General features: G+C 46.5%; 2 protein-coding genes across 3 annotated transcripts in view; one reads left to right on the forward strand and one right to left on the reverse strand.

The window, feature by feature from the left end:
- The window catches only part of ko (Stork-head domain-containing protein knockout), a 366,522-nt gene that overhangs the window by 51,283 nt on the left and 292,656 nt on the right, over positions 1-22,583 (forward strand). The gene's annotated exons all lie outside the window — the stretch shown is intronic.
- On the reverse strand, positions 11,107-17,888 carry LOC144114697 (uncharacterized). 2 transcript variants are annotated; one of them, XM_077648595.1, is made up of 10 exons: positions 17,358-17,888; positions 17,221-17,274; positions 17,063-17,149; positions 16,469-16,525; positions 14,967-15,020; positions 14,795-14,855; positions 14,251-14,300; positions 13,932-13,985; positions 11,868-12,630; positions 11,107-11,800 (listed from the first exon to the last, which is right to left on the reverse strand). In XM_077648595.1, the coding sequence occupies exons 1-10, from the start codon at positions 17,535-17,537 to the stop codon at positions 11,754-11,756; spliced, it is 1,407 nt and encodes a 468-aa protein (XP_077504721.1). In that variant the 5' UTR covers positions 17,538-17,888; the 3' UTR covers positions 11,107-11,753. The 2 variants fall into 2 exon arrangements, with proteins under 2 accessions (XP_077504721.1, XP_077504722.1); XM_077648596.1 differs by lacking the exon at positions 13,932-13,985.

The raw sequence follows: 22,583 nt of genomic DNA on the forward strand, positions 1-22,583 counted from the left end.
TTTGCTGCAGCATGGTTGCGTAATAACGGTCCCCTGCCGATTAAATGGAGTGGCGAGCAAAACTGGGACCAAGCGGACTCCGAATTCATAATGCTCGCGGGAGGGGGTTACAGTTCTGACTATGTGTAGAGGGGTTGGGGTGGGGGGGGGGGGGGGGGGGGGGGGCATTGGAGGGCGATTCAAGTTCCGTGCAGCGTCAGCGTTAACTGAAAGACGGGAACAGGAAAACCTTACTGCCAAAACAAGAACATAAGAATATTAGCTGCTGGAGTTCAAATTCACGCAGGGACTACTAACACTGCCACACAGCGTGGTCTTCGCGTCATCAAAGTGACAATCAAATGCGCTACAGTATAGTCGGTCTTGTTTTGCTGCTGCCAGTTCAACTGTCTTTTTTGCGCTTCTCTCGACGCTGACAGTATACCGTAGTGTGATAATATGTCGAAGCGCTAAGCTGCGTACAGAGAGAGAAACATTTGTTCGCGACTCTCTGTTACGGGCGTGGATAGAAGTCGAAGTGGCGTGGACCAGACCTGGCAGTGTATTGGAGACATGTAGGAGAGAACGGCCATGTCAGAAAATCGTGAGACGGGACAGCGCGTTCCGCCATTGCTGCCACAGTACTGTGGGGAGTGGGTAGCGTTCTCGTCACTCACGTTACTCATACGTCGAACATCGTTGGTAGAAGGTGAAGTCAGCTGGGAGTTTAGCGTTGGTTTTGAGAAACAAATGTATATTTTTTTTCTCTCTGCCTAAAAATCTACCTCCCAACGAAGCTGTTCTGACAGTGCGGTAGTGCACCAACAGAACAGAAAGTTGCAACGCAGACGGCGTCCACCGACTCCCAAATGGATGGCTGAAATTTATAAACAAACAATTGGGAAGAGACATATAACCGTCATTTTCCTATCCCATTGAATATTTCGCCGCTCAACCCGTGCCGCTATTGTCTTACGTCGAACCTTCTTACACATTCAGTTCACTTCATTTCATTCTATATCTTTAGAGCGGTCAGGAGCACAGACAACGAACTGGAGAAAAATGAAAACAGCTCTATAGTCTGCTTCGTCTCCTCCTCCGACCGTCGTCCTTTCTGCGTCGCGCTACATTCTGTATGCAGTATTGAATGCCAATGTGCCCAACAGTCTTCCTTGGTCAGCTTGGTGAATCCCGGCACCTAAAAGCCCGAGTATGCAAATGCCGTACAGGACAGGTCTCACAGCCCTGTCGCGGGACAGGGCCCGCTTCTCTCTCAGCGATCACGAAGCTGATGGCAGAGCGCATGCAGCCTTTGTTCGGACCGTGTGCGCATGAACAATCACCTCATCCCCGCTGCACTGTCTCGATTGAGGGGACAGGCTCGCTGGTTGTCCGAGCTGCTGGCCTCCTCACGGTGAACCGCATGCACAAGTCTCAAGCCCCGCGCAGCGCACGCACTGCTTGGCGCACTGCAGCCTTTCCTTAGCCTTAAACGCACCCTTGCACGTGCCTTGCCCATGCGGTGATTGCCGTTCGGAGTAGACACACAGGGGGAAAGAAATGAGCTCATTTCAAGCCGATAAGCAGCCGGTCCGAAACGGAAAGTCCCGCGAGCCAAAAAATAGTATCAGACTGGGAGCGTAGTTATCTGCCCTCATATATAGGCGCATTATCTCTCCGCCCGGGGTCTGGCTCCGCGCACAATGCATGCGCGCTTATATAGGGCTGACAGAATCATGGCGCCGCTCTCTCATTTCCGGGGTGTTTTGTACGCGGGCTCCCACGGTTGACCGCAGAGAGCGCGCGTACGCTACGAGCACACGGGACGACGAGGTCAAGGCTCTGGCGCATAAGTGGGGCAATTTAAAGCCCAAACTATTAACGCCGTGGGAACCGGGCAGGGGCGACGCAAGGGCAAACTGGAGCGCTCCAGTGCTCTGCGTACTACGTGTGTAAAGGACGCGCCGATGACAGATAACGGTGGAGGCCCAAAACAAACGGATCCGGTTTGCCGATGCCAGCTGGCTCGACCGCATGCATGTATACGTGTGCGGGATTTTCGAGCACAGGTCGCGGCGAAAGCAGGGCTCGGCTATAGCTACATGCGGAGATAAGCCCACGCGGATAATCGAAGTGAGAGCCCTGCCTGTCGAACTTTGTGTTCTTGGACGCAGAGTTCTGCACTGCGGTGGGATTGCTGCATTGGTATGCGAACCTGTTCCCCGGACTTTCCTTTCTCTGCTGTCTCTGCCCGTATCGAACGCACCGTGCTTGAAATGCATGCAGGAATAAAAAGAAAGAAAAGTAGGGACAGGAGAGCGACGACATCAGCAACGCTCAAATCCTTGCTCCACCAAGACGGCAGACGTCGGGGCAAACGGGCGTCGCTTCGTTCCGACGACCCCGTCAGAACGCAACCGCCTCGCAGCAGCCTCGTACAACAACGCCCGATTCTCGAAATCGGCCCATCAGAGGGCGCTAACACGCTAAGCACTGCTCAAGCACCGAGCCGCGCGGACAGCGTCGATAGACTTGCACGTACGATCTGGACACGGCGGATAACAGGCGCGGCTTACACGACATGAACATTCGACGCCTGGCGAACAATGGGGTTCGTGAGGGGAACGCGCCCAACGCCACGACGCAGCAGCGCGGCGTGCAGAATCGCCAGGGGACCCGGCCGGCGACACACCCAGGGCACAGCCCAGTGTTTATGCAGAGCTCTCGCGTTGGGAACTGGACCCCGTCGGCATGTGCTTGCACGGGGCGCCGCGTACGAAGAAAAGAACGCCAGGGGAGAGGGCGTCGCGCGGTTCCCGCGGGTATTATTCAAATTTTAGAGCGCGTGCAACAATCGAGAGGGTTTCTCCTTTCAGCCCCGCGTCTCGATCTACGCTGTCGTGAGAGGAAGTGGGCCAAGGCGCTTTTGTTTCCCCGCGTCCCAGCGCGTGATGTATGGACCCTTCGTGACGTATCCGCTGTCGTTCCGGCTCGGGGAATTCGATAAGGACGCGTCAAGGCGGACGAGGGGATCGCTCTTACTGCTTTTCGCTTAACTGACTGGTTGTTACTTTGCGATTCCTGCTGCCTTTCGGCACGGGGATATTGGGGAGTATTTAGAACAAGGTGGTCCTACGGGTTAAGGGGATAGCGGGGCGCCATTGCGCATGCGCGGGACAATAACCGCGAGGGTCTAGGTCTGTTTGTGGGAACACCGCAAAGGCAAACAGTTCGATTCCTGAGGTGTTTTAAGTCGCGCCAGCGCAACGCGTGAACGATTCAGTTAGCGCACCAATAATCTTGGCGTACGGCGCTTCTTTGTTCCTTCTATTTTTTTTTTATGCCCACGATTAGCATTATACAGATACATTAGGAACGCTATATTTACAGCCTGCCGCATCGGTTTCGTCGGGTCCGTTATGCAGATTTAGTTGTCATAAATTAGGTTACATTATCATTATTTTCTCTGCAGTTGGGGGAAGACATTACGGCTCGAATGTCAGATGCGACATGCCACAGTTTATTAGCCGGAAAGCACTGAGATATCCTATCTGACGCCTGGCGCTCAAGAAGCAAAAAAAAAAATTGACGTCGCCTGCGCAATGCCGGAAGAATAGCCATTCTGCAATTTTTGAACTGTATACGAGCATGCAAAGCACGCTAAAGTGCGAACCGTTTAAGAAAGGGCCGGGCTACTTGTGCACTCTATTCTAGTAATGGAGCTGCCGTTGGTTGGCCTTTGTCGCCTTTAAGGTGTGTCCACGACACACGGTTCCGTACAAGTGGCCATCTAGAACCCACCAGCGTTGGCACTTAAAAAAGGGGCTCGGGGGCAATCCTCTGGGTGGTTCGACCCAAGCACTAAGGCATGCATTACTACAATATAGGTATGCGGAGTTTAGCGACTTGAAGGTGTACGTAGGCTGAGAATGACGCCGCAGTATAGGATACTGCATTACTGTAGACTACCTGGAGCTCTTGAATGCGCACTGACATCGCGCAGCACATGGGTAAGAAAGGTTAACATCTAAAATTAAAAAAAAAGACTAAATGTCGTCGTGGAATTAACAAGCAGCCGTGGTAACTGATGTATTCACGTGACGTCACGGGTGCCATTTTGCTGTCCAGCACGGAGCTTCAGCAGCACAGGCCGGAGGAGGTGGCGATAATGCCATTATAGACACGCTCGCAGCCTTTCGCAGTGCCCCGCATACAAAAAAATGGCGGTCGCTGCGACGTCAGTGAATGCTCCCGCTTTTCTCGCAAGCGGCAGTATCGGAACGTAAGAGCGCTACTTCCACTACCACCACCATCCCCGCCGTCTGCGAAGCAGAATGGCGGTCGAATCGGCTCGTGCGCTTCAACCGTCGCCCCATCGGGGGCCGTGATCGGATGGACAAGCTCGTGCTTGCTCGCGTGAATGGAGCCGGGGCAGCCGCCGAGGTAAAGAGCAGCGGCAGCCCACAACAACAAGAGCGGCGGCGGCAACACCGCTGTTTGTGGCGGCGAGATGAACTGCGGCCAAATCCGGACGAGAGGCGTTCCCGGAATGGGCGAGAGAGGGAGAAAGGAAACTGGAGGAGGGCATATGCCCGGGCCTGCTCCGGCTCTATTGTGTCCGGCCTGACGGCGCAAAGGGCGTGATGCAATTAAGGCCCTTCTAACGGAGGGCTCCGGTGGCCGATCCCTTGCCGCCACCAGCACCGCTGCCACCCGGAACTGCGGCTGCCCTCTCCGCACATATGATTCCGCGCTGACCTCACCCTGCAGCCCCCTCCTCGTCTCTTGCTGCTCTTCACGTCGTCATCACGCGCCGTGCGTATACGTGCGCGCACCTTTCGTGTAGGGCAGCAGTGAGTAGTGCCGTGCCCCCGGAATCGCGCTGCTCGCTTGGCCGCCAATTACGAGACTTGGCACGTTTTACGAGCGTCGAGATCTCCACTCCTTGTCGCTTTATTGTCTTCTTTTTCCCGGGTTTTCCCCGTGTAGTTTGTTTTGTAATGTATGTCCGTCTGTCTACTACATATACCAGCCAGCGGAGCCCTCTCTGCGTCTGCACAGTCGTAGCGGTTTTCTCGGCGCCGTCCAGTCGCTTGGTGGTGGTAAGGCGCGGAACGAAGGCTTTTGATACACGCTTGGCGTCAGCGCTAAAATTCTGTAAGCGGGGGATAAATCACCAAGTGCCGACTGGCGCGCCATTGGCACGAGGGGCCGCTTGATGTGCCGAAGACGTGGGACTCAGACCCTCTCTCGACATTTTCTTCTTCTGTCAGGAGTGACGCTAAATCTGGACTATGATTCCCACTTTCCCGCATTTGTTTATTGTCAGATACTAACTGGTCGATCATTTCCTGCTCACTGCAGGGAACGCTTGCGTCTTACAGAGACTGCCAGACCAGTACTCCCCACTCCCCCCTTTTTTTCTTCACTCGATGTTAAAGGCTGTTCAAGGCTGAGAACGCACTGAAGTTGACCTGGATCAATGGGTTACCGCGTTTTACTAACAAAGAGGCTGCTTTTACTGAAAACGAAGCGTTCATATAAGCTATGAAAGGCAAAAAGGTAGCGAAACACAGGTATCGCCGCCACCGGCCGCTTTTGCAAGAGCACTGGGATGGTGCCAAGACAGTTTTCACACGGATCCCTGGGGGTATTTTACGCTGCCACTCACTTGCAAACAGCTGCCACGGAAGCATTCTTAGCCCTGCTGGCACGAGTTTGATTCGAGTGGCAGGGAAAAAGAAATGCTCCATTTATAAATTAAAATTTCTCACCAATAAATGCGTCTTTTGCTGCCAGAAAAACAGCAACGTAGCCGGAGAGAGCCGTAGAACTTACTTTTTTTTTTCACTCAAAACAAAACTTGCATGAAGTCATCGACGTCCCCTTCACGACTCTGCGAGAGGAAGAAGCAAGTTCAGGTCCTGGATCTATTTTTTGTACTTTCGTTAGGTCTTTAAGTTTCGTTTGAGAGGAAATTAAGTTGCGGCAGTAAGGCACAAGGTGTCTGAGGTACGTTCTGAGCGCTACAATTACTGCAACAAACTTTCATGTTGGAGCTGCTGCCGTTGCGACAAAAAAGCTGCTCAGTTCGGCGAGAAATCAGACTTTCAATGTTGCTGCATCGACCCCACCACTGTAAACTCCGCATTCACGAAGAATGCGATGGTGTTGGTTTTGCGCCCTTGGTGATAATGGCAATAAAGCGTGCTTTAAGGTTTTATGTATGGGCTGAAAAAAAAAAGAGGTTCAAATGGACAATATTTCCGCGTATCTACCGCTGACTAGGGTAGAGCTTGCGACACAAGGTTGTTGTGAAACAAGGCAGAGACGGGACGGATAGACAGCGATCCATGCATCTTGTCTCCGCAATGTGTCCTTCCCCTGTGTCAGAATGCCAGGCCATGCCTCAGCGTCAACATTACTTTCTTCCCCTTCACAGGAAGGGCGAACGTCGATGAGTCAGAAGAAGCCGGGTTGGCTGCAGTGCACGCCGATGCAGAAGTTATAGATGGCGATTGAATGCCCTGCGAACAGCATACTTGTACATTGTGGAAGCGAGAAAGCGTACAAATAAAATCACGAAAACGAGTATAGGTGAGTATTGTCAAACGCCCACAACAGGTTTAGCAGCGAAGCCATTCCAAACTGTAATTTACCCAAACACCCGTCCGAAACTATATATACACATGCGTCAAGCGTAGCATCATTGCAAGGAAGAAGAGCATAGTAGCATTGGAAGCAACAACGGGCTCTGACGTTCCTGAACAGGGCTTGGGTTGGTCGATTGTTGAGGCAGCGTAGAATGTCAACAGAAAAGTGGCCACCTTGCTAGAGTTGAGCATTCTCAACACAATTTCTGCATTGCTTTCATGTTGAACCCATGTTGAAATTACGAGGGTGATCGAACAAATCATTCTGAATCTCGGCTGTGGTAAAAAAAAATACTAGGGATTCGTATTGAACCAGATCCCTTACAAAAATTTCCTTAGACAGTCCATAGACTGTCTATGGACTTTAGTTTAAGAAGTCTATAGACTGTCTATAGACAAATCCTGTAGACCAGTCTATAGACAATCTATAGATTTATGGCCATACACTTTTAGTAGACTTTTGTCTATAGACAGTCCATAGACAAATGTCTACTGAAAGTAGATAGGTTCATAGACAGTCTGTAGACACAGGTCCATAGACAGTCTATAGAAGATTATAGATTTACGGCCATACACTTCCTATAAACTTCTGTCCATAGACTGTCTATAGACAAATGTCTACTGATAATAGACACAGGTCTATAGGCACTCTATAGATGATCTATAGACTTAGGCCATACACTTCCTGTAGATTTCTGTCTATAGACAAAAATCTACTGGTCCAGTAGACATAGGTCTATAGACTGTCTATAGACATTCCACAGTTATGTGGCCTGGTAATGCTGTAGATATTTGTCTATTGACAGTCTATAGAGCTCCGTCTAAAAACCTTAATAGACCATTGTCTGTAGACTGCCTATAGACAGTCTACAACTGTTGAAAAAGGTCACCACACGGTCTTCACAAATGACATGACGATCAATATACTTACAATTTAGTTTATTTCCAAGCTATGCAGGCAAGGAATATGCAATACATGCATCATAAGAATGCACCACATAAAAATAAATGTTGAAAGTAATGGTCCGAATATAGTTTCCTCAGAAGCAATCTTGCGACCTGTTGTTTGCAGTCAGTCATCCAGGCATGTTGACCTGTACAAAGGAAGAAAAAAAAAAGAGGAACTGAAAAAAAAATTCCCACTCCATCTCTACAAATGTGCTTTACAACACAAGGCATATATATCCTGGCTATCCCATTCAAGAAAGCTAGTCGATGTTTTGGTTTGGTTTTATGTGTTCCAAAAACCCAAGGTAACTCAGGCTATGAGAGGCGCCGTAGTAAAAGGTTGCGGAGTCATTTCGGCCACCTGCGGTTTCTTACCGTGCACTGACATTCCATAGAACACAGGCCTCTAGCATTTTGCCTCTATCGAAACGCGACAGGCTAGACCAGGATCGAACCTGCATCATTCAGGTTGTAGTAGTAGTACAGTTTATTTGGGACAAAAATATACAAAATTTGTCCTGGGTGAGAAGGCTAATGGCATTTTTGCGTGATGAGGCCATCCCACCCCTGACAGCAGTGGCAACCACTATAGGCATATTCGAACACATTTGCAGTACAGTACATCGTACAACAACCAATATGTATGCAAGCACACAAAACAAAACAAATGGACAACCCTGAGCACTGTGTGCATGCTTCTGTATATGGAAAAAAAAGGCTTACAGATTCCTGAATACTGTTTACACGTACAACACAACCAAATATCATCCATGACACAAAAGAAATTCTTTGACTTATTATTCCATTAGGTATATATGTCTTAGTGTTTTCTTTAGGTAGTGAAGGGTAGATTGGTAATAACTCAAAGATGGCTGGATATTGATTCAATAAATTTGCTATTTGCATACATAATCTCACATCACCATAGTTGGTGCGAGATCGGGGCACCTGTATTTTATCTTCCCTAAGGTGATGTGGAGTGTTTCTTTTTGTATTGAACCTCAATATTTGAACGGTGTAACATATACTGGTGCACGATTTCCAGAAATAACTTATATTTGAATAGCTCACTGATCTCTAGTATGTCATAGAGTACTGTTTAATATGCCAAAAACACGTTAAGTTCAATTCGAAGAGCTTCTGTGTGCGAATTCAAGAAAAACGTTTCATGAAAGATAACACCTAGAAAGCAAATCCTCTTAGACTGGTTGATAATGTTATTCCCGAACTTTAATTTGAACTCACTATCTTTTTTGCTACCTTTAGGCTTGAAAATCAGGTATTCCATCTTGTTTATCTTTAGGTCTAGTTTATTAAAGGTTAACCAAAAGTCTAAATAGTGAAGCCATTCATTTGCTTCCCTGTAAACGAAGCTTTTATTGCAACCTGAAAAAAAAATACATTAGTGTCATCTGCATGTAATACCATTTCAGAGCAGCGTGGGGTGTTTACAATATCACTCATATATATCAAGAATAATATGGGGCCTAGAATGGATCCCTATGGAACTCCGTATTTAATAGTGCCTCGATCAGATTCGGTGCTCTTTATTGTGGTGTATTGCTCCCTGCAAATTAAACAGCTTTCCATCAGGGCATGTGCTGTACCTTGGATTCCATAGAACGGTAGCTTTATTATTAATATATCATGATGGACAGAATCAAAGGCTTTCCTGAAATCTAGAAATAAACCCAAAGTAAGCTCTCATTTCCTAATGTTGTCAAGAATTTTCTGTTTAATATAAAGTAAAGCAGTTTCAGTTGCCTTATTCTTTCTGAATCCAAACTGCTTGTTTACTATCAAGTTATGCAGAGTGAGGAAATCGACATTTCTTTTGTTCATTATGTGTTCAGCAACTTTTGAAAAGACTGAAAGCACTGACATTGGTCTATAGTTGTTCAAGTCTTCAAAAGCACCACCTTTATGAATAGCTGGAACACGCGCAAGCTTCATTGTGATTGCTGATCGTCTGCTGCCTGTTTTTCCTTCATCCTCTTCATTTAAGCTCGGCTGCTGGCCCGAAAGACGCGGGTTCGATCCCGGCCGCGGCGGTCGAATTTCGATGGAGGCGAAATTCTAGAGGCCCGTGTACTGTGCGATGTCAGTGCACGTTAAAGAACCCCAGGTGGCCGAAATTTCTGGAGCCCTTCACTACAGCGTCTCTCATAGCGAGTCGCTTTGGGACGTTAAACCCCCATAAACCATAAACAAACCCTGCAATTCATGAATTGATTCCAGGTTCAAGACAGGTATTCAACAAGTTGTGGCCTAATTTTTGCTTTGTGTGATCTATAGAGCGTCAGATCTGCTCAGTGCCAAAACCATTGTTATAATCCATATCTCTATGACCAATGCACTGTTACGTGTAATGATGTCTAGAGTTTCCACTTGTTTCGTGTGTGCATTGCTTATGGCCATTGTGTTCACCATTTGGGATATATGTGCAAATAAGTGCACATTGCATTGCTTGCACAAATGGCACAATGTTATTAGAAAGTGACCAAACCCATTTCAATGAGTGTAGCACCATAATAAGGCCTTTTAATTACAGATGCATCCATTTAGTTCCACAGTTATTGTGCATTCATAAACTGGAAAGCTGTGTGTGTGAAACACCTCAAGTTCAAATACCTTGCAGTCCAGTCAGCTGGGACAAGTGTTGACATTGGCTGCAAGCAGTACCAATCTAGAAAATGATGTGAAGTAAGGCCACGTGCACGTGTGCAGTGTCCCCACATTTGCATTGCCGGTTCTTTGCTTCATATGCACATTGGGGATTAGAATGACCTCTTCTTTAAGGTATTAATGACAAATTTTGAGTATGTGTAAGGTGCAATTTTTGAAATGCCAGCCACGTCATTGCTTTGAAATGAGGTCCTTTCAAAGTTTCAGTTTGGAAGGCTACTGCAACATGGCTCCAGCCATATGGTATGGCTACTTTATTTCGTCCACTTTCCACACATACTCTTGTACTTGGTAGTGGCATAGCCAGAAATTTTGTTCCATGGGAGGGGGGGGGGGGGGGGGGGGGGGGGCACATGTTGCAGCACGGCCTCCTCACAGACTTTGTGGAAGAATCAAATGCAACAATAATAACTGTACTGCCATTGACAATGCTATTGTGTATTAGATAACGCTGCGCACTGTCTAGACAAGTGTAATATGTATTTTTTTTTTAAATAAAAGAATGTATTCGTATGTCTTAAAAATCGTGGGAGACATGATTACAAAACATAAACCTGAGCAGGGGACAAGACACAACAGGGAAGCAAACAGGACGAGCTCGTCCTTTATGCTTCCCTTCTGTGTCTTGTCCCTGCTCAGTTTTATGTCTTGTAATCATGTCATACCAACTATCCCCTTATCGTTCACTCGTGGGAGACATAACGAATACCAGTGCTTCCATGTTTTTGCATATTTAATAGGTAAAGAAAATATCACACGAAGTCTAAAACTATATGAAACCAGCAAAGCAGTGCATGCATGCCGCTGATATGAAAAACGTAAAGGCGATAAAATTAGCAAGTAGAGGACGAATATTTTAATGAATGTTTGTCGTTCAAGAACCTTTACATTTTTGTACATATGCAATGGGCAGGAAAAATTCTGAATGATGCTGTCCTTCGTTCCTGTGTACTGCGCAGCAGCAGCTGTCACCGGTCATGTATTGCGAGTAATTTTAGTCGCAACAGCGAGCCATCGATAGGTCCTTGAAAGTTGGTGCTAGGATGGGGCCCCTTGCGTTACATGACTCCAGGTGCACGGGCGTTGCCAAGAAATCCAACCAGAGTTAGCCATGTGCATGCCAAAATGTCTTTTCTAGTCTGAAAAACACTTGATGACAAAATCCAGCATGACTTCGGGCGCCGGTGGTTGTTTTGGTCGGCGGTGCGGGACAGTTCGAAAAAATTTCAGGAGGGAGTCGGGAGGGAGGGGCTGAAGCCCCGTAAGCCCCCCCACTTCCCTGGCTATGCCCCTGGTACATGGCACAAATCTACTCAGTTGTGGGCTCTCTTCTGGTAGCAATTAAAGGACCTTTGAGATTGCAAAGCCCTGCACAAACAAGAATCATATCGCTTATCGTCTTCTTGGACTTTATGGGCAGGGCCTGCTTAAATATTCTGTAGGTTTTAATCCTGTTTATGGCGCGCTCCACGTGAATGCGCACGGAAGCTATCCTTCTCGTCCTGGTGACTTCCTCTTCACGAGTTGAGATTTCCCTGCAAAATGACATATCCATGAGGCAATCGAGCCATTCATTATAGCATGTTTACACGATACCCTTACCTTTTGTGAACGCAGGCACGTTAAGCTTCACCCCTTGAATAATCATGCTCGTTGTCAGGGTGAAGCCTCTGTCAGCCATGACTTCATCTCCTGGGCCGAGATGGTCCTCCAGCTTGCAGTCTTTTGTAATATATTTGTCTGATGCACGTCCTCCATAAGCTGGAGACACATACATTATGTACCCATCTGGTGCTATGGCAATAAGGAACTTCACAGTATTGTGCGCCTTGTAGCTACTATAGGTTTGCGCCCTTGGCATCAGTTTTTTTGGCCGCTGCAGGTTTATTTCGGAGCAGTCGACAATGCATGTTGTTGTGTCGTATCCATTGTCAATGAATGACTTGGGCATACTGTTTCGGGTTATTGATCGCGGTAGCCAAGTTACGACTTTTTCCATAATGGTGCACAGCACCGACAGTACATGCCTGAAAATGTTGCAGACACTCCCTACTGATATTTGAAATATTCTAGCCAAGTGCCCATAGAGAAGGCCAAGGCGCAGTCGCATTAGAGTGAGCAGCAGATGATCTTCATAGGGGAGCACAGTGAAGAGCTTCCTCAACTCTACTTTCACTGCTGTGACCAAATTTTGGAAGTGTGTTTTACCCAGCCCTGTATAAAAGACACAGTCGTCTTCTCCTAACGTTGCAGCAGATAGCTGCTGTTTATCTGACAATGTGCCTAGACCACGTTGGCAATAACTATGTTCATTGTTCTGGTCCTCCCACTGAGTTGAAGCAGTTCTCACTTCAGGAGATTGCTCCTGCATAGAAAGAAAGTTGCAAGAGTTACTAGCGCATGAAATAACAAAACAATGCACCAATACATTGGTTACAGTCTCGTGATTATCCAAAGCTACACATGCACGTTTGCCAGAAATAGTCCTGAAGTACTTTCGAAACATCTGCATCCCACTAGGCCAGCTAGGCATAAGTTCAAGCACAAAAGTCATCAGCATGCCACATCTGCCGGAACCCTTTTACCTCCTCCCTGACTGGTAATAAGAAACTCGTTGGCCATAAACAAATTTCTTCTTATTGCAAAGAAAAAGGGGCAGTAAGTTGCCAGGTCTGCATGTTGGTGTGGATGGTAAACCTAAGCAGAGCTGCATTCCCCGACTACAGCTTGTGAGCTGCACATATTTTTGAATCAACTTTTCAGTTTTTTCTGAGCCCTAAGTAACACCTTAGAGGCTGAACCATAGGAGTACACATTTTAAATGCATTCCAGTAATAAAATGGCTCCTCCATTTCAAACTAGCACCTTGAATTCTTCAGCTGCGCAGCAGCTATTTGTGGCCACTTGGACTTCCATCAGCATGAACTTATGTTTGCTTTCATAGTGGACCCAACCCGCGGCAACCATGACAATTCGACAATAGACCACTCCTTAAGTTTCTCTACGCGTGCCAAAGGATCTCATCATAAAATTGGTAGCAAAATTGTTTCTGCTGAGGTGTAAAGAACTGTGGCGCACATTGGGGACTGGCACTTCACATCATCAGAACATGATGGAGGATTGTGGAAAATGTGCTCACTAAAAAGCTTACGATATGATCTCCAGCAATACCTTTAGTCATACGAGTTCAAAAATCATTGCCTCCACATCACGCCACATTTAGCGCACTAAAAGGTAATCTCCATGAACAGAGATCATCCTGATTTTATTTCTTAAACCAATAAAACTGCTTGGCCCAAATATCACTTGGCAACCACCCTTTCATAAGTTTACATTTTGAATTATTTTCTTCTCTTGTATATGAATTTTAATTATGAAATGGAGCTCTTAATCTCTCTCAATTTCTTTGTGAGCACACTGCACCTGTCATGGTGAGTTGCTAGTGCCTTACATGAGACTTCACTGCTGTGTGTTGTTAGTGCGGATACGCTTCTACATGCTCAGCTCTTTAGCACTGGGAAAACGTACTGGTGCTGGCAACCTGTATTTTGTGAATGATACATATTTGTGCATGCCAGAGCTTGTGCATAATGAATGCAACCATTTTCCATCAGCTTTGATGAAAGCTTTGTACCATGGAGGGCACAAATGCATGTTGCCACTTACCATGGCAGGTGCTGCTTCATCTGGGATCCCGTCATCAGCCATTTCTGGTGCTGCCTGAATAATAAAAAACAATGTGCATCGAGTATTGCTGGCAGTGTGATACTTGTCCTAGAGTGCACGCTTGTCATAATGCGTGCTGCTATCATCTTCAAGGCACAGACTAGTTCTACACAGGCTGAGGCACCAATCATCAGCATCTCAAAGAGACGCACTGTTATTGGATTTCGGGGAGGGCGCGTTCTGGGTGTAACCGTCTGCCCTTAGCCATGACATTAACACTCAGAGAAGAGCACACAGCTGGAGGCAGGCGGGCACTTACCACGGCAGGTGTCAATTCATCCTCCGTCATCTCCTCGGCCGTTTCAGCAGCTGCCTGCATTATGGAAAAATGTTGTGCATTCAGTGTGAACAGCAGTGTTATGTGCAGTAGCACCCAGTATGCTTTCTGATATGCAAGATGACCTTGGAGCTTTTTCCCCAAACATTTGAAGACCGGTATGGGAACAGAACTTATTTACCTAGCCGCAAATCTTTACATTTTAGCGCGACCTTACAAGTGTCGTCTACTAAACATATACAAAAGCACGCGGAGAATGTTTACTACATTCAAGTCAGTGCAAAACCACACATTTTTTTCTTTGTAGGAGATTACAGAGTGAACAATGTAGCGGGACGGAGAGCTCACGGAAGACAGACAACGAACAATTTTGCTCGGGATTTGTACCCATTGGATTAGGGCTTACGCACTAAAGTCCTTGTTACCTCCATATCATAAATTGAAGCACAAGTGCTGAATATGTCACGGCACGTGCATTCTGAGTGCAGCCAACTAAAACAACAGATTGCAGATGATAGGAGTGCACTTGCCATAGTAGGTATTAGTACTTGGTCTAGAATTGCCTCCTCGGCCATGTCGGGCACTACCTGCATCGAAGAAAAATGCATGTCAACTGTTGATCATAGTGCTAAGCACATTCGCTTGTTAGAACTAATGTGGAACTTAGTGCTAACATAGGCACCTGGGAAAGCACTTACCACGGCAGTTGCCACTTGATCTGATTTTGGCTCCTCGACCATGTCATCGGGTGCCTGTATCAATTCATATTAAAGTGCAGTTACCAATGTGTGGTTTTAATCCATTTATAAAATGAAAAATGTGTTGCAGCATGCATATTTGTCGCCGCTAGTTTCCATTATGCAAGCCAAATCCATTTTCTGGTACAGAATTCAACCCTTGACCAAATGCAAGACATATTTTACAGTGTTTCGCTTCACACTGACTACTTTTTATCTAATATGCACTAAGATAGGTTACAGATGGGTATTAGCAGTTTAATGCATCATAGTGTTGGGGCCCAATGTCTGATTTAGCGCCAGCAGAAAAGAGTTACAGCACTTCAGATTTTTATTACTATTTTATCGGTATGAGCATTGCATATTGATGACCAGTGGCCTTTTGGTCAGAATTATGCTCATAATGTTGCTATCTAGCGCCAGCTCAACCATTTATGCAGTTCTGTGGTGAAACTGGCCTTTACACCTAACCTAGATGTCAATGCACTGTCAGTCAGGCAACCCACATTTTACTCTAGATGCATTGAAAGCTGGAACGTGTACTGTTGGGTGGATGAACAGGGCCGAATAAAATACCAATACACTAAGGTGTGCAAGTTATATGCATACATACAAGGCAGCAAAAATAAAAAAGGGTATTCACCTAATGCTGTGTGTGTACTTATCCAGAAACACCTCTGCCTATGAGGCAGTGACATATCGGTATGTGTTGCAATGATGCACAAAGTCGGCCGCCATGCAGTTATGAAGTGAAACTAGCCCTTGCTCCAAACTACACAATGGTGTTGTATTTCAAAGTTTCCATTCTGAACAAAGTCTGTATTTATTAGCAGTTCAGATATGCCCGCATGAGTACGAACTTCTCTCTCAGCTTGTATCATATAAAGCATTTAATGACGCTGCCTTTTGGCACCTTAAGCATTAGATGCGGAAGGAAACATTAGGGTGACCGCGTCCTGCCTTAGTGGATATACTGACGCAAGCTGTACTATCGCAGACAAATTTTTGTGGGACTTGAGTTCTTGGAATGAATGAATGAATGAATGAATGAATGAATGAATGAATGAATGAATGAATGAATGAATGAATGAATATTGAATGAAGGTGTTAAAGGCCTAAATGCCCCTTCCTCCGGTAGCAATATCGGGCGACTGGGCAGCGAGGTGAAGCTACAATAAACGTTTTTCCAAAAACTCTCATCCCGCAAACTTTTGTCCTCGACAGTACAGATAGTTCCTACTTGATATGCCTGCGCAACTTTCTACAAAAGAAAAAATGTTTAGAAGAGCTTTCATTTGCATTACTTTAGACCTAACAATGATTCCAAACGTCTCACAAGGGCATGATTTAATGACTTAGGAGGGTGTAGCTGCGAGCAATCAATGATGCCATGACATGCACACAAATGTGCTCCAGAATGTGAAAGTTGTGGACATTAAGTGGTATGCAAGGTTTTCACTTACCAAGCAAGCCTCGTACTCCTCAAGTGGTGTATCAGTATCCTTATCATCAGACATGGACTGCACAAAAATAACAATTTTACCATTTAGTGCTTTCCTCGTAACCTGTGACATTTACACAGCCACATTCACCATGAATGCAGAGGCATCATTAAAAATGTCAATTTCACCCTAGATGGATAACTATGTGTCATTGCAGCTGGAGGAAAGAACTTGTCTGAAAGAAGCACCCTCTGGTAAGTTAACTACGCCGAAACATAATACCAGCACAGTCTAGTATGTAAATTATGCACCCACGTACAGGAGAGGAAGAGAACATTTTTCAGGGCATTCACTTAATGCTGCACGTATAAAACTCTTCTGCCCATGAGGTAGAGGCCTTTCAATGGTACTTGTCTGGCTATGAAACAGTGCAAAAAAAAAAAACGGCAGGTAATTTCCGAAGCACATGAAAAAGTAAAGTAACGTGCGTCTGGTTTCGGCGATTCGCGATGTCGCTCAACCGCGCAAGCTCCAAAACCTAAACGAGCATGCCATTCTCTCTTTTGATTATTTCGTTGCGCCTGCACTGTAACAGTCAGAAGATAATAAACTTACTAAATCAGGGCACGCTTGCGCGCCAACGTCAGTTATCTGTCCAGCATCGCTGCACAACCCCGTCTTGGCGCCAGTCGATCTCCGTATCTACAAAGAGGCACGGGCTGTCACACTTTCAAAATGTACGTGAAATATGGACGTGAAACATCACAGCGTACCTTCTTCGGTTGCGGTGTGTACGTCTGTCTGACTAGGCGGCGTCCAACAACCACCTGAAAAAAAGGTGCTGGTAAATCGTCGTAGCAGAAGCGTGTGCGCTCATCTGGGTCGCGAGCGAAAGACGACGGAAACTTACTTTCTTCTCGTAGCCCATATCCAGCATGGGGACAACGTTTTCCTCCGTCTTCTTTCCTCCGACGAAGTGTCGCGAGCACACACGGGAGGCTTCTGTCGCGTCAAAGTTCTTCCTGTTGACGGCAGCGATATACTGCTGCCGCAGTGCAGGCGACGTGGGGAAACGATGCAAAGTAAACATATCGCATCGACACTCCTCTCGCGGAACGCTGTGCTGTGGGCACACGATGACGTCTAGAATGTTTCTTTTGCGCTGGTTGTTAGTGCAGCCGTAGACAGCGCAGTTCCAGCCAGATGATTTTTCGATCAGAGTACGACATAGTAGAAGCACGCCGCTTCGAAAACCACACACAGGGCCGTGGAACCGCTAGGCGAGTCGGCGATGTCACAGCTCGGAGAGAGGTGGCAACTATGGTAGGATACCCTCAACACCAGGGACGCCAGCGCAGGCGCGCTGGTTCAAGGGTAGGCCATGAAAAGGTGTCTACTATGGACCATCTATAGACAAAAGGAAATTGATGCGGTTATAGACTTATAGACTTCAGTCTATAGGTAGTCTATGGACCATCTATAGACAAAAGGAAATCAGGGCGGTTATTATAAATTCTCTATAGACTGTCTATTGAAATAAATCAGTCTAAAGGGCGTCTATAGACCATTTTCATAAGGGATGGCCAACTACCTGTGGAATTTTCGGCGGTATATTCATATTGCTGCAATTTCACGTTCACGTGTTCACGTGATGCCAGTGATCCAGTATGCTCTTGCACACATACATTCATCGGAGGATTTGTAAGTGCGCTCATACAAAGGGCGCTAAATAATTATTTATTTATGCTGTTTATGAATTAATCAAGGTCTTCAACTAACAGAACTTCGCATGAGGAGTTTATTGCTTCTACTGCACATAAAAAAAATAAATAGTAACAGTAAGAACTGATATAACGTTGCTGATCGGCAGGCCACCACCTGCGCAGATACGGACACCCCTGTGTAGGAGTATATAAGGGCGAAGCTCAGATGCCGCATGAGGTGAAGTTGTGACCTCTTGGTCATTTCCTGTTGCAGCCTCGTGTGCTACACTGTTCCATGCTCCTAATCTGATGGTTGTATAGGCGAGAGTGCATGTATTTGTGTATGAGCGTATGTATATAAACACGCGTGTGTGGATACGATCATGCCGTTGTGTTGTATACAACGGCATGATCGTATCCACACACGCGTGTGCATATACATACACTCATACTAAAATACATGCACCTTCGCCTATACAACCATCAGATTCGGAGCATGGAACAGTATAGCACACGAGGCTGCAACAGAAAATGACCAAGAGTTCACAACTTCATCTTATGCGCCACCTGCCGATCAGCAAATTTATATCGGTTATTACTGTTTATTTTTGTACGTGTAGCTGAAGTAATAAACTTCACATGCGACGTTCTGTTAGTTGAAGACCTTGATTAATTCATAAACAGCCGAAATAGAACACTAATTAAGCGCCCTTTTTATGAGCTCACTTACAAATCCGCGAAGAATGTATGTCTATTGTAGCATATTGTCTAATGTAGCATATTGGATCACTGGCACTTTTTTCTGTGCAAAAAAAAAAATAGTTTTGAGTGGTTTACTAGAGTCTTAAAAGCTGAATGCTTTCTTAATACGCATAATGTTAATGTCAAAGTTAGTCCCGATTTCATTTAGCTAGGCTTAGACACGAATGCCATGATTCAACACGGTTCAACATAAATTCAACGGAAACTACTCAACAAGTAATGTGTTGACAACGTTCAACAAAAAATTGGTTGAAATCGGCATGACTGTGGTGAACAGCCTGCTGGCTTTGGTCACTCGCTATTGTGATGCAGAAGATACTAATGCTAAGAGAAATCGTGCAAGTAGAGCATGCGTGATCTGCTTGATTTCCCTGGCGACCATAGAAGACATTGTTTTTCACATCATCGTCATCTTCAGCCAATTCCTGGTAATTTGCTGCTCACAGGGCCTCCAAAAGAAAAGCCGAAAACAGAATTAAAGCTACAGTGGAACGTTCTTGCGAGCTACTTGGTTCATTTCCAGGAAACGTAAGACTGGGCGAGTAGAACATGAAGAGGCAAGGGAACGAACACGACACCAGCGCACGCGTGATGTTGTAATCGTTTCTTTGACTCTTGTCCTTGTCCTATTCGCGCAAACTTAGCTTAACTAAATTAAAGTATTCAAGGCTTGCCATTGCATTACCTTAATTGCAGTTAGCTAGAAAAATATTAATGGGTGGGCTTCCACAGGATTTCGAAAACCGAGAACTACATATGCAAGAAGCAAGATATTTTCTCTATTGGAGAAACCCGCTCATTATGAACAGTTAGATGACGCCACGTGTTAGCACAGAACATTGTCATGTTCCACAGTACTTATAACTATCACTACATATTCAGTTTTCGCGTAACTTGTCATTTATGTGAGATCGTACCCATAGTCTACCGAAATATGCAATGCAGAGGAGTACTTGCAACCCTATCGAATACTTGGTGAAAGGAGTCGATTTCCATGTTCCGGCTAATGCACCTTTGGGCCTAAATTTACAATTTGTATACTCTGAAAAGCTGTTAAAGCTGAAAATAAACTTAAATTATTCGATATAGACTATGCTGAGTGTAACCAACTAAAATTTTTTGTAGCAGATATATTGAGTGCGCTCAACATACACTGGGTTCATGTTGGTTTCCAGTTGATTCAACAAGAGGTCGACAAGGCGTCCACTGAAGCTCAAAAGTCATTTTTGTAAGGGTAGCCGCACGGATATTGCTGCACCCCGCCCTCGTCGAAATTGAGATCGGCCGGAACCGAACCCGACCGCGGCGGCTGCGTTTTTATGGAGGAAAAACGCTAAGGCGCCCGTGTGCTGTGCGATGTCAGCGCACGTTAAAGATCCCCAGGTGGTCGAAATTATTCCGGAGCTCTCCACTACGGGACCTCTCTCTTCCTTTCTTCTTTCACTCCCTCCTTTATCCCTTCCCTTACGGCGCGGTTCAGGTGTCCAACGATATATGAGACAGATACTGCGCCATTTCCTTCCCCAAAAACCAATTATTATTATTATTATTATTATTATTATTATTATTATTATTATTATTATTATTATTATTATTATTATTATTATTATTATTATTATTATCAACCGAAGCCGCTTGTAACAAAGCCGTGACCAACAACGCGCCACAGAGCCGTCGCGTGCTACCGCCGCGGGTGTATATAGGAAAAGGAATAAAGCGGCTAGCGGGGAGGAAAAAAAATTAAAGAAGCAGTAACGAAGGGAACGATAGAAGGGCGAACGACTTTCCTTGTTGTGTTTTCGTAAAGCCTTCTTCCCACAGCTCTTTAGGCGCGTTTAACGTGTCCGCCGAGGGAAAAAAAGAGCTCGTGGAGGGCTCCGTTCCGGCTGCCGCCTTTTCTGACCGATATTTCAGCCGGGGAGAAAGTGTTGCCCATGTGCTTTCGGTGGCCACGCGTGGTGGGTGCTCCCTCTCAGCGCCTGCGAGGCCATCCGAACCGGCAGCTTTCGCCGCGGGCCCATGCATATGCGGCCAGCACGGGCGGCACCGGCTCTTCGTTCCGGCGTTTTGATCTGCCTCGCTGGCTGGCAGGCGGCGCAATATAGCGTGCCTTACCTGTGCCGAATAAAGCTCCCTCTCGCCCTGTTGCGTTTTCGCCCAGAAGACCGCCGCTTTCTTCGTTGGGGACCCGCTTCGGCTCTCACGCGGAGCCCGCCAGGATTCGCTCGAGAGGCTTTCCCTGCCTTCTCTGTGCATTGTGTGGCCGCATCTGAGGTGCCCGCGATATTCCGGATGTGTGTGCAGAGCTTGCTGTGCCGGCTGCGCGCACCGCCTGGTAGTACGCGTGCGCAAGCACGGCTTACGTGCAGTGGGCGCCCCGTAGTGTGCACCCCGCGGCGTTGAGTAACTTCCCCTCAACTGTGCAATACCGTATTTTACTGCGCGTGGCGCCATGCTTGAGAAGGTTTTCCTTATTTACGTAAAAAAAGGGAAAGAAAAGGAAATTGTGACTGCGTGACACGTTTCACGCCACGCCCCTTGCGATGAGCCAACTGTGGCCCGTTATCAAATGTGTACGCTTCGAAAAAGTTCCTGATTTTTCGAAGGTAATATTACCGAGCTAACTTCTTGTGGAACTGTACCGAAGCTGGCGAATGGCATGTCTGCCTCCTATCAGGCCATACTCGTCCCCAACTGCGTCGCGGCCTGCTGCGATGTTCCGATCGTTTGATTTCCAAATGTATGTCGACGGCAGATGCTGGAACTTGGAAGAACCAAAGTTATTTTGAGGAACTTGCGTGGAACGTGATGAAACAACGTTCAGCTCTGAAGAGAGGCCTAATGCGCGATCAGCTTCTGCAACTCAGTTGTGAGCAAAAACAGAAACCATCTTTTTAGTGGTCATGCTGAGTAGCATTACCATTCTGGGTCCGTTGACTTTAACAAATAAAACGCTCACAATTTGGTGTTTCACCCAACCAGCGCGCCGACACTGTAGCGAAACGGGCACAATGCGGGCAAGATTGACATCAACGTCAGTCGTTTATTGGCATTTGACCGCAGCTCTACCCTACTTTACGTTTAGCCAACGTAAGAGACAACAGGAAGCAGGTGTTTATACCATTTAACCATTGACGTTACCCGCCGCGGTGGCTCAGTGGTTAGGGCGCTCGACTACTGATCCGGTGTTCCCGGGTTCGAACCCGACCGCGGCGCCTGCGTTTTTATGGAGGCAAAACGCTAAGGCGCCCGTGTGCTGCGCGATGTCAGTGCACGTTAAAGATCCCCAGGTGGTCGAAATTATTCCGGAGCCCTCCACTACGGCACTTAACTCTTCCTTTCTTCTTTCACTCCCTCATTTATCCCTTCCCTTACGGCGCGGTTCAGGTGTCCAACGATATATGAGACAGATACTGCGCCATTTCCTTTCCCAAAAAACCAATTATTATTATTATTAACCATTGACGTTTACCCATGGTTAGGCAACGTGAAGACAACGTTGATCTATTGTTCATCCGATGAGCATCCGAAGTTGGTGATGACTAAAAGGCCGCGTCGCGCATCTCGGCACATGCAACGCCTGATATTAACTGTCTGCAATGGTGAAGGCAGCTACGCAATCGTAAAGCTATGCAGGTACACAGGCTTCGCGAAAGCTCTAGGACCCGCTT

Source organism: Amblyomma americanum, chromosome 1, assembly GCF_052857255.1.
Source record: "Amblyomma americanum isolate KBUSLIRL-KWMA chromosome 1, ASM5285725v1, whole genome shotgun sequence".
Lineage (NCBI taxonomy): Eukaryota > Metazoa > Arthropoda > Arachnida > Ixodida > Ixodidae > Amblyomma > Amblyomma americanum.

Excerpts from the sequence above, each read along its gene's own strand:
- LOC144114697 (XM_077648595.1), bottom strand. The coding sequence starts at position 17,537 with ATGTTTACTTTGCATCGTTTCCCCACGTCGCCTGCACTGCGGCAGCAG. Across the intron at positions 17,150-17,220 it reads ACACACCGCAACCGAAGAAG|ATACGGAGATCGACTGGCGC; the intron begins GTACGCTGTGAT and ends GCCTCTTTGTAG. Across the intron at positions 11,801-11,867 it reads CGTGCCTGCGTTCACAAAAG|GGAAATCTCAACTCGTGAAG; the intron begins GTAAGGGTATCG and ends GTCATTTTGCAG.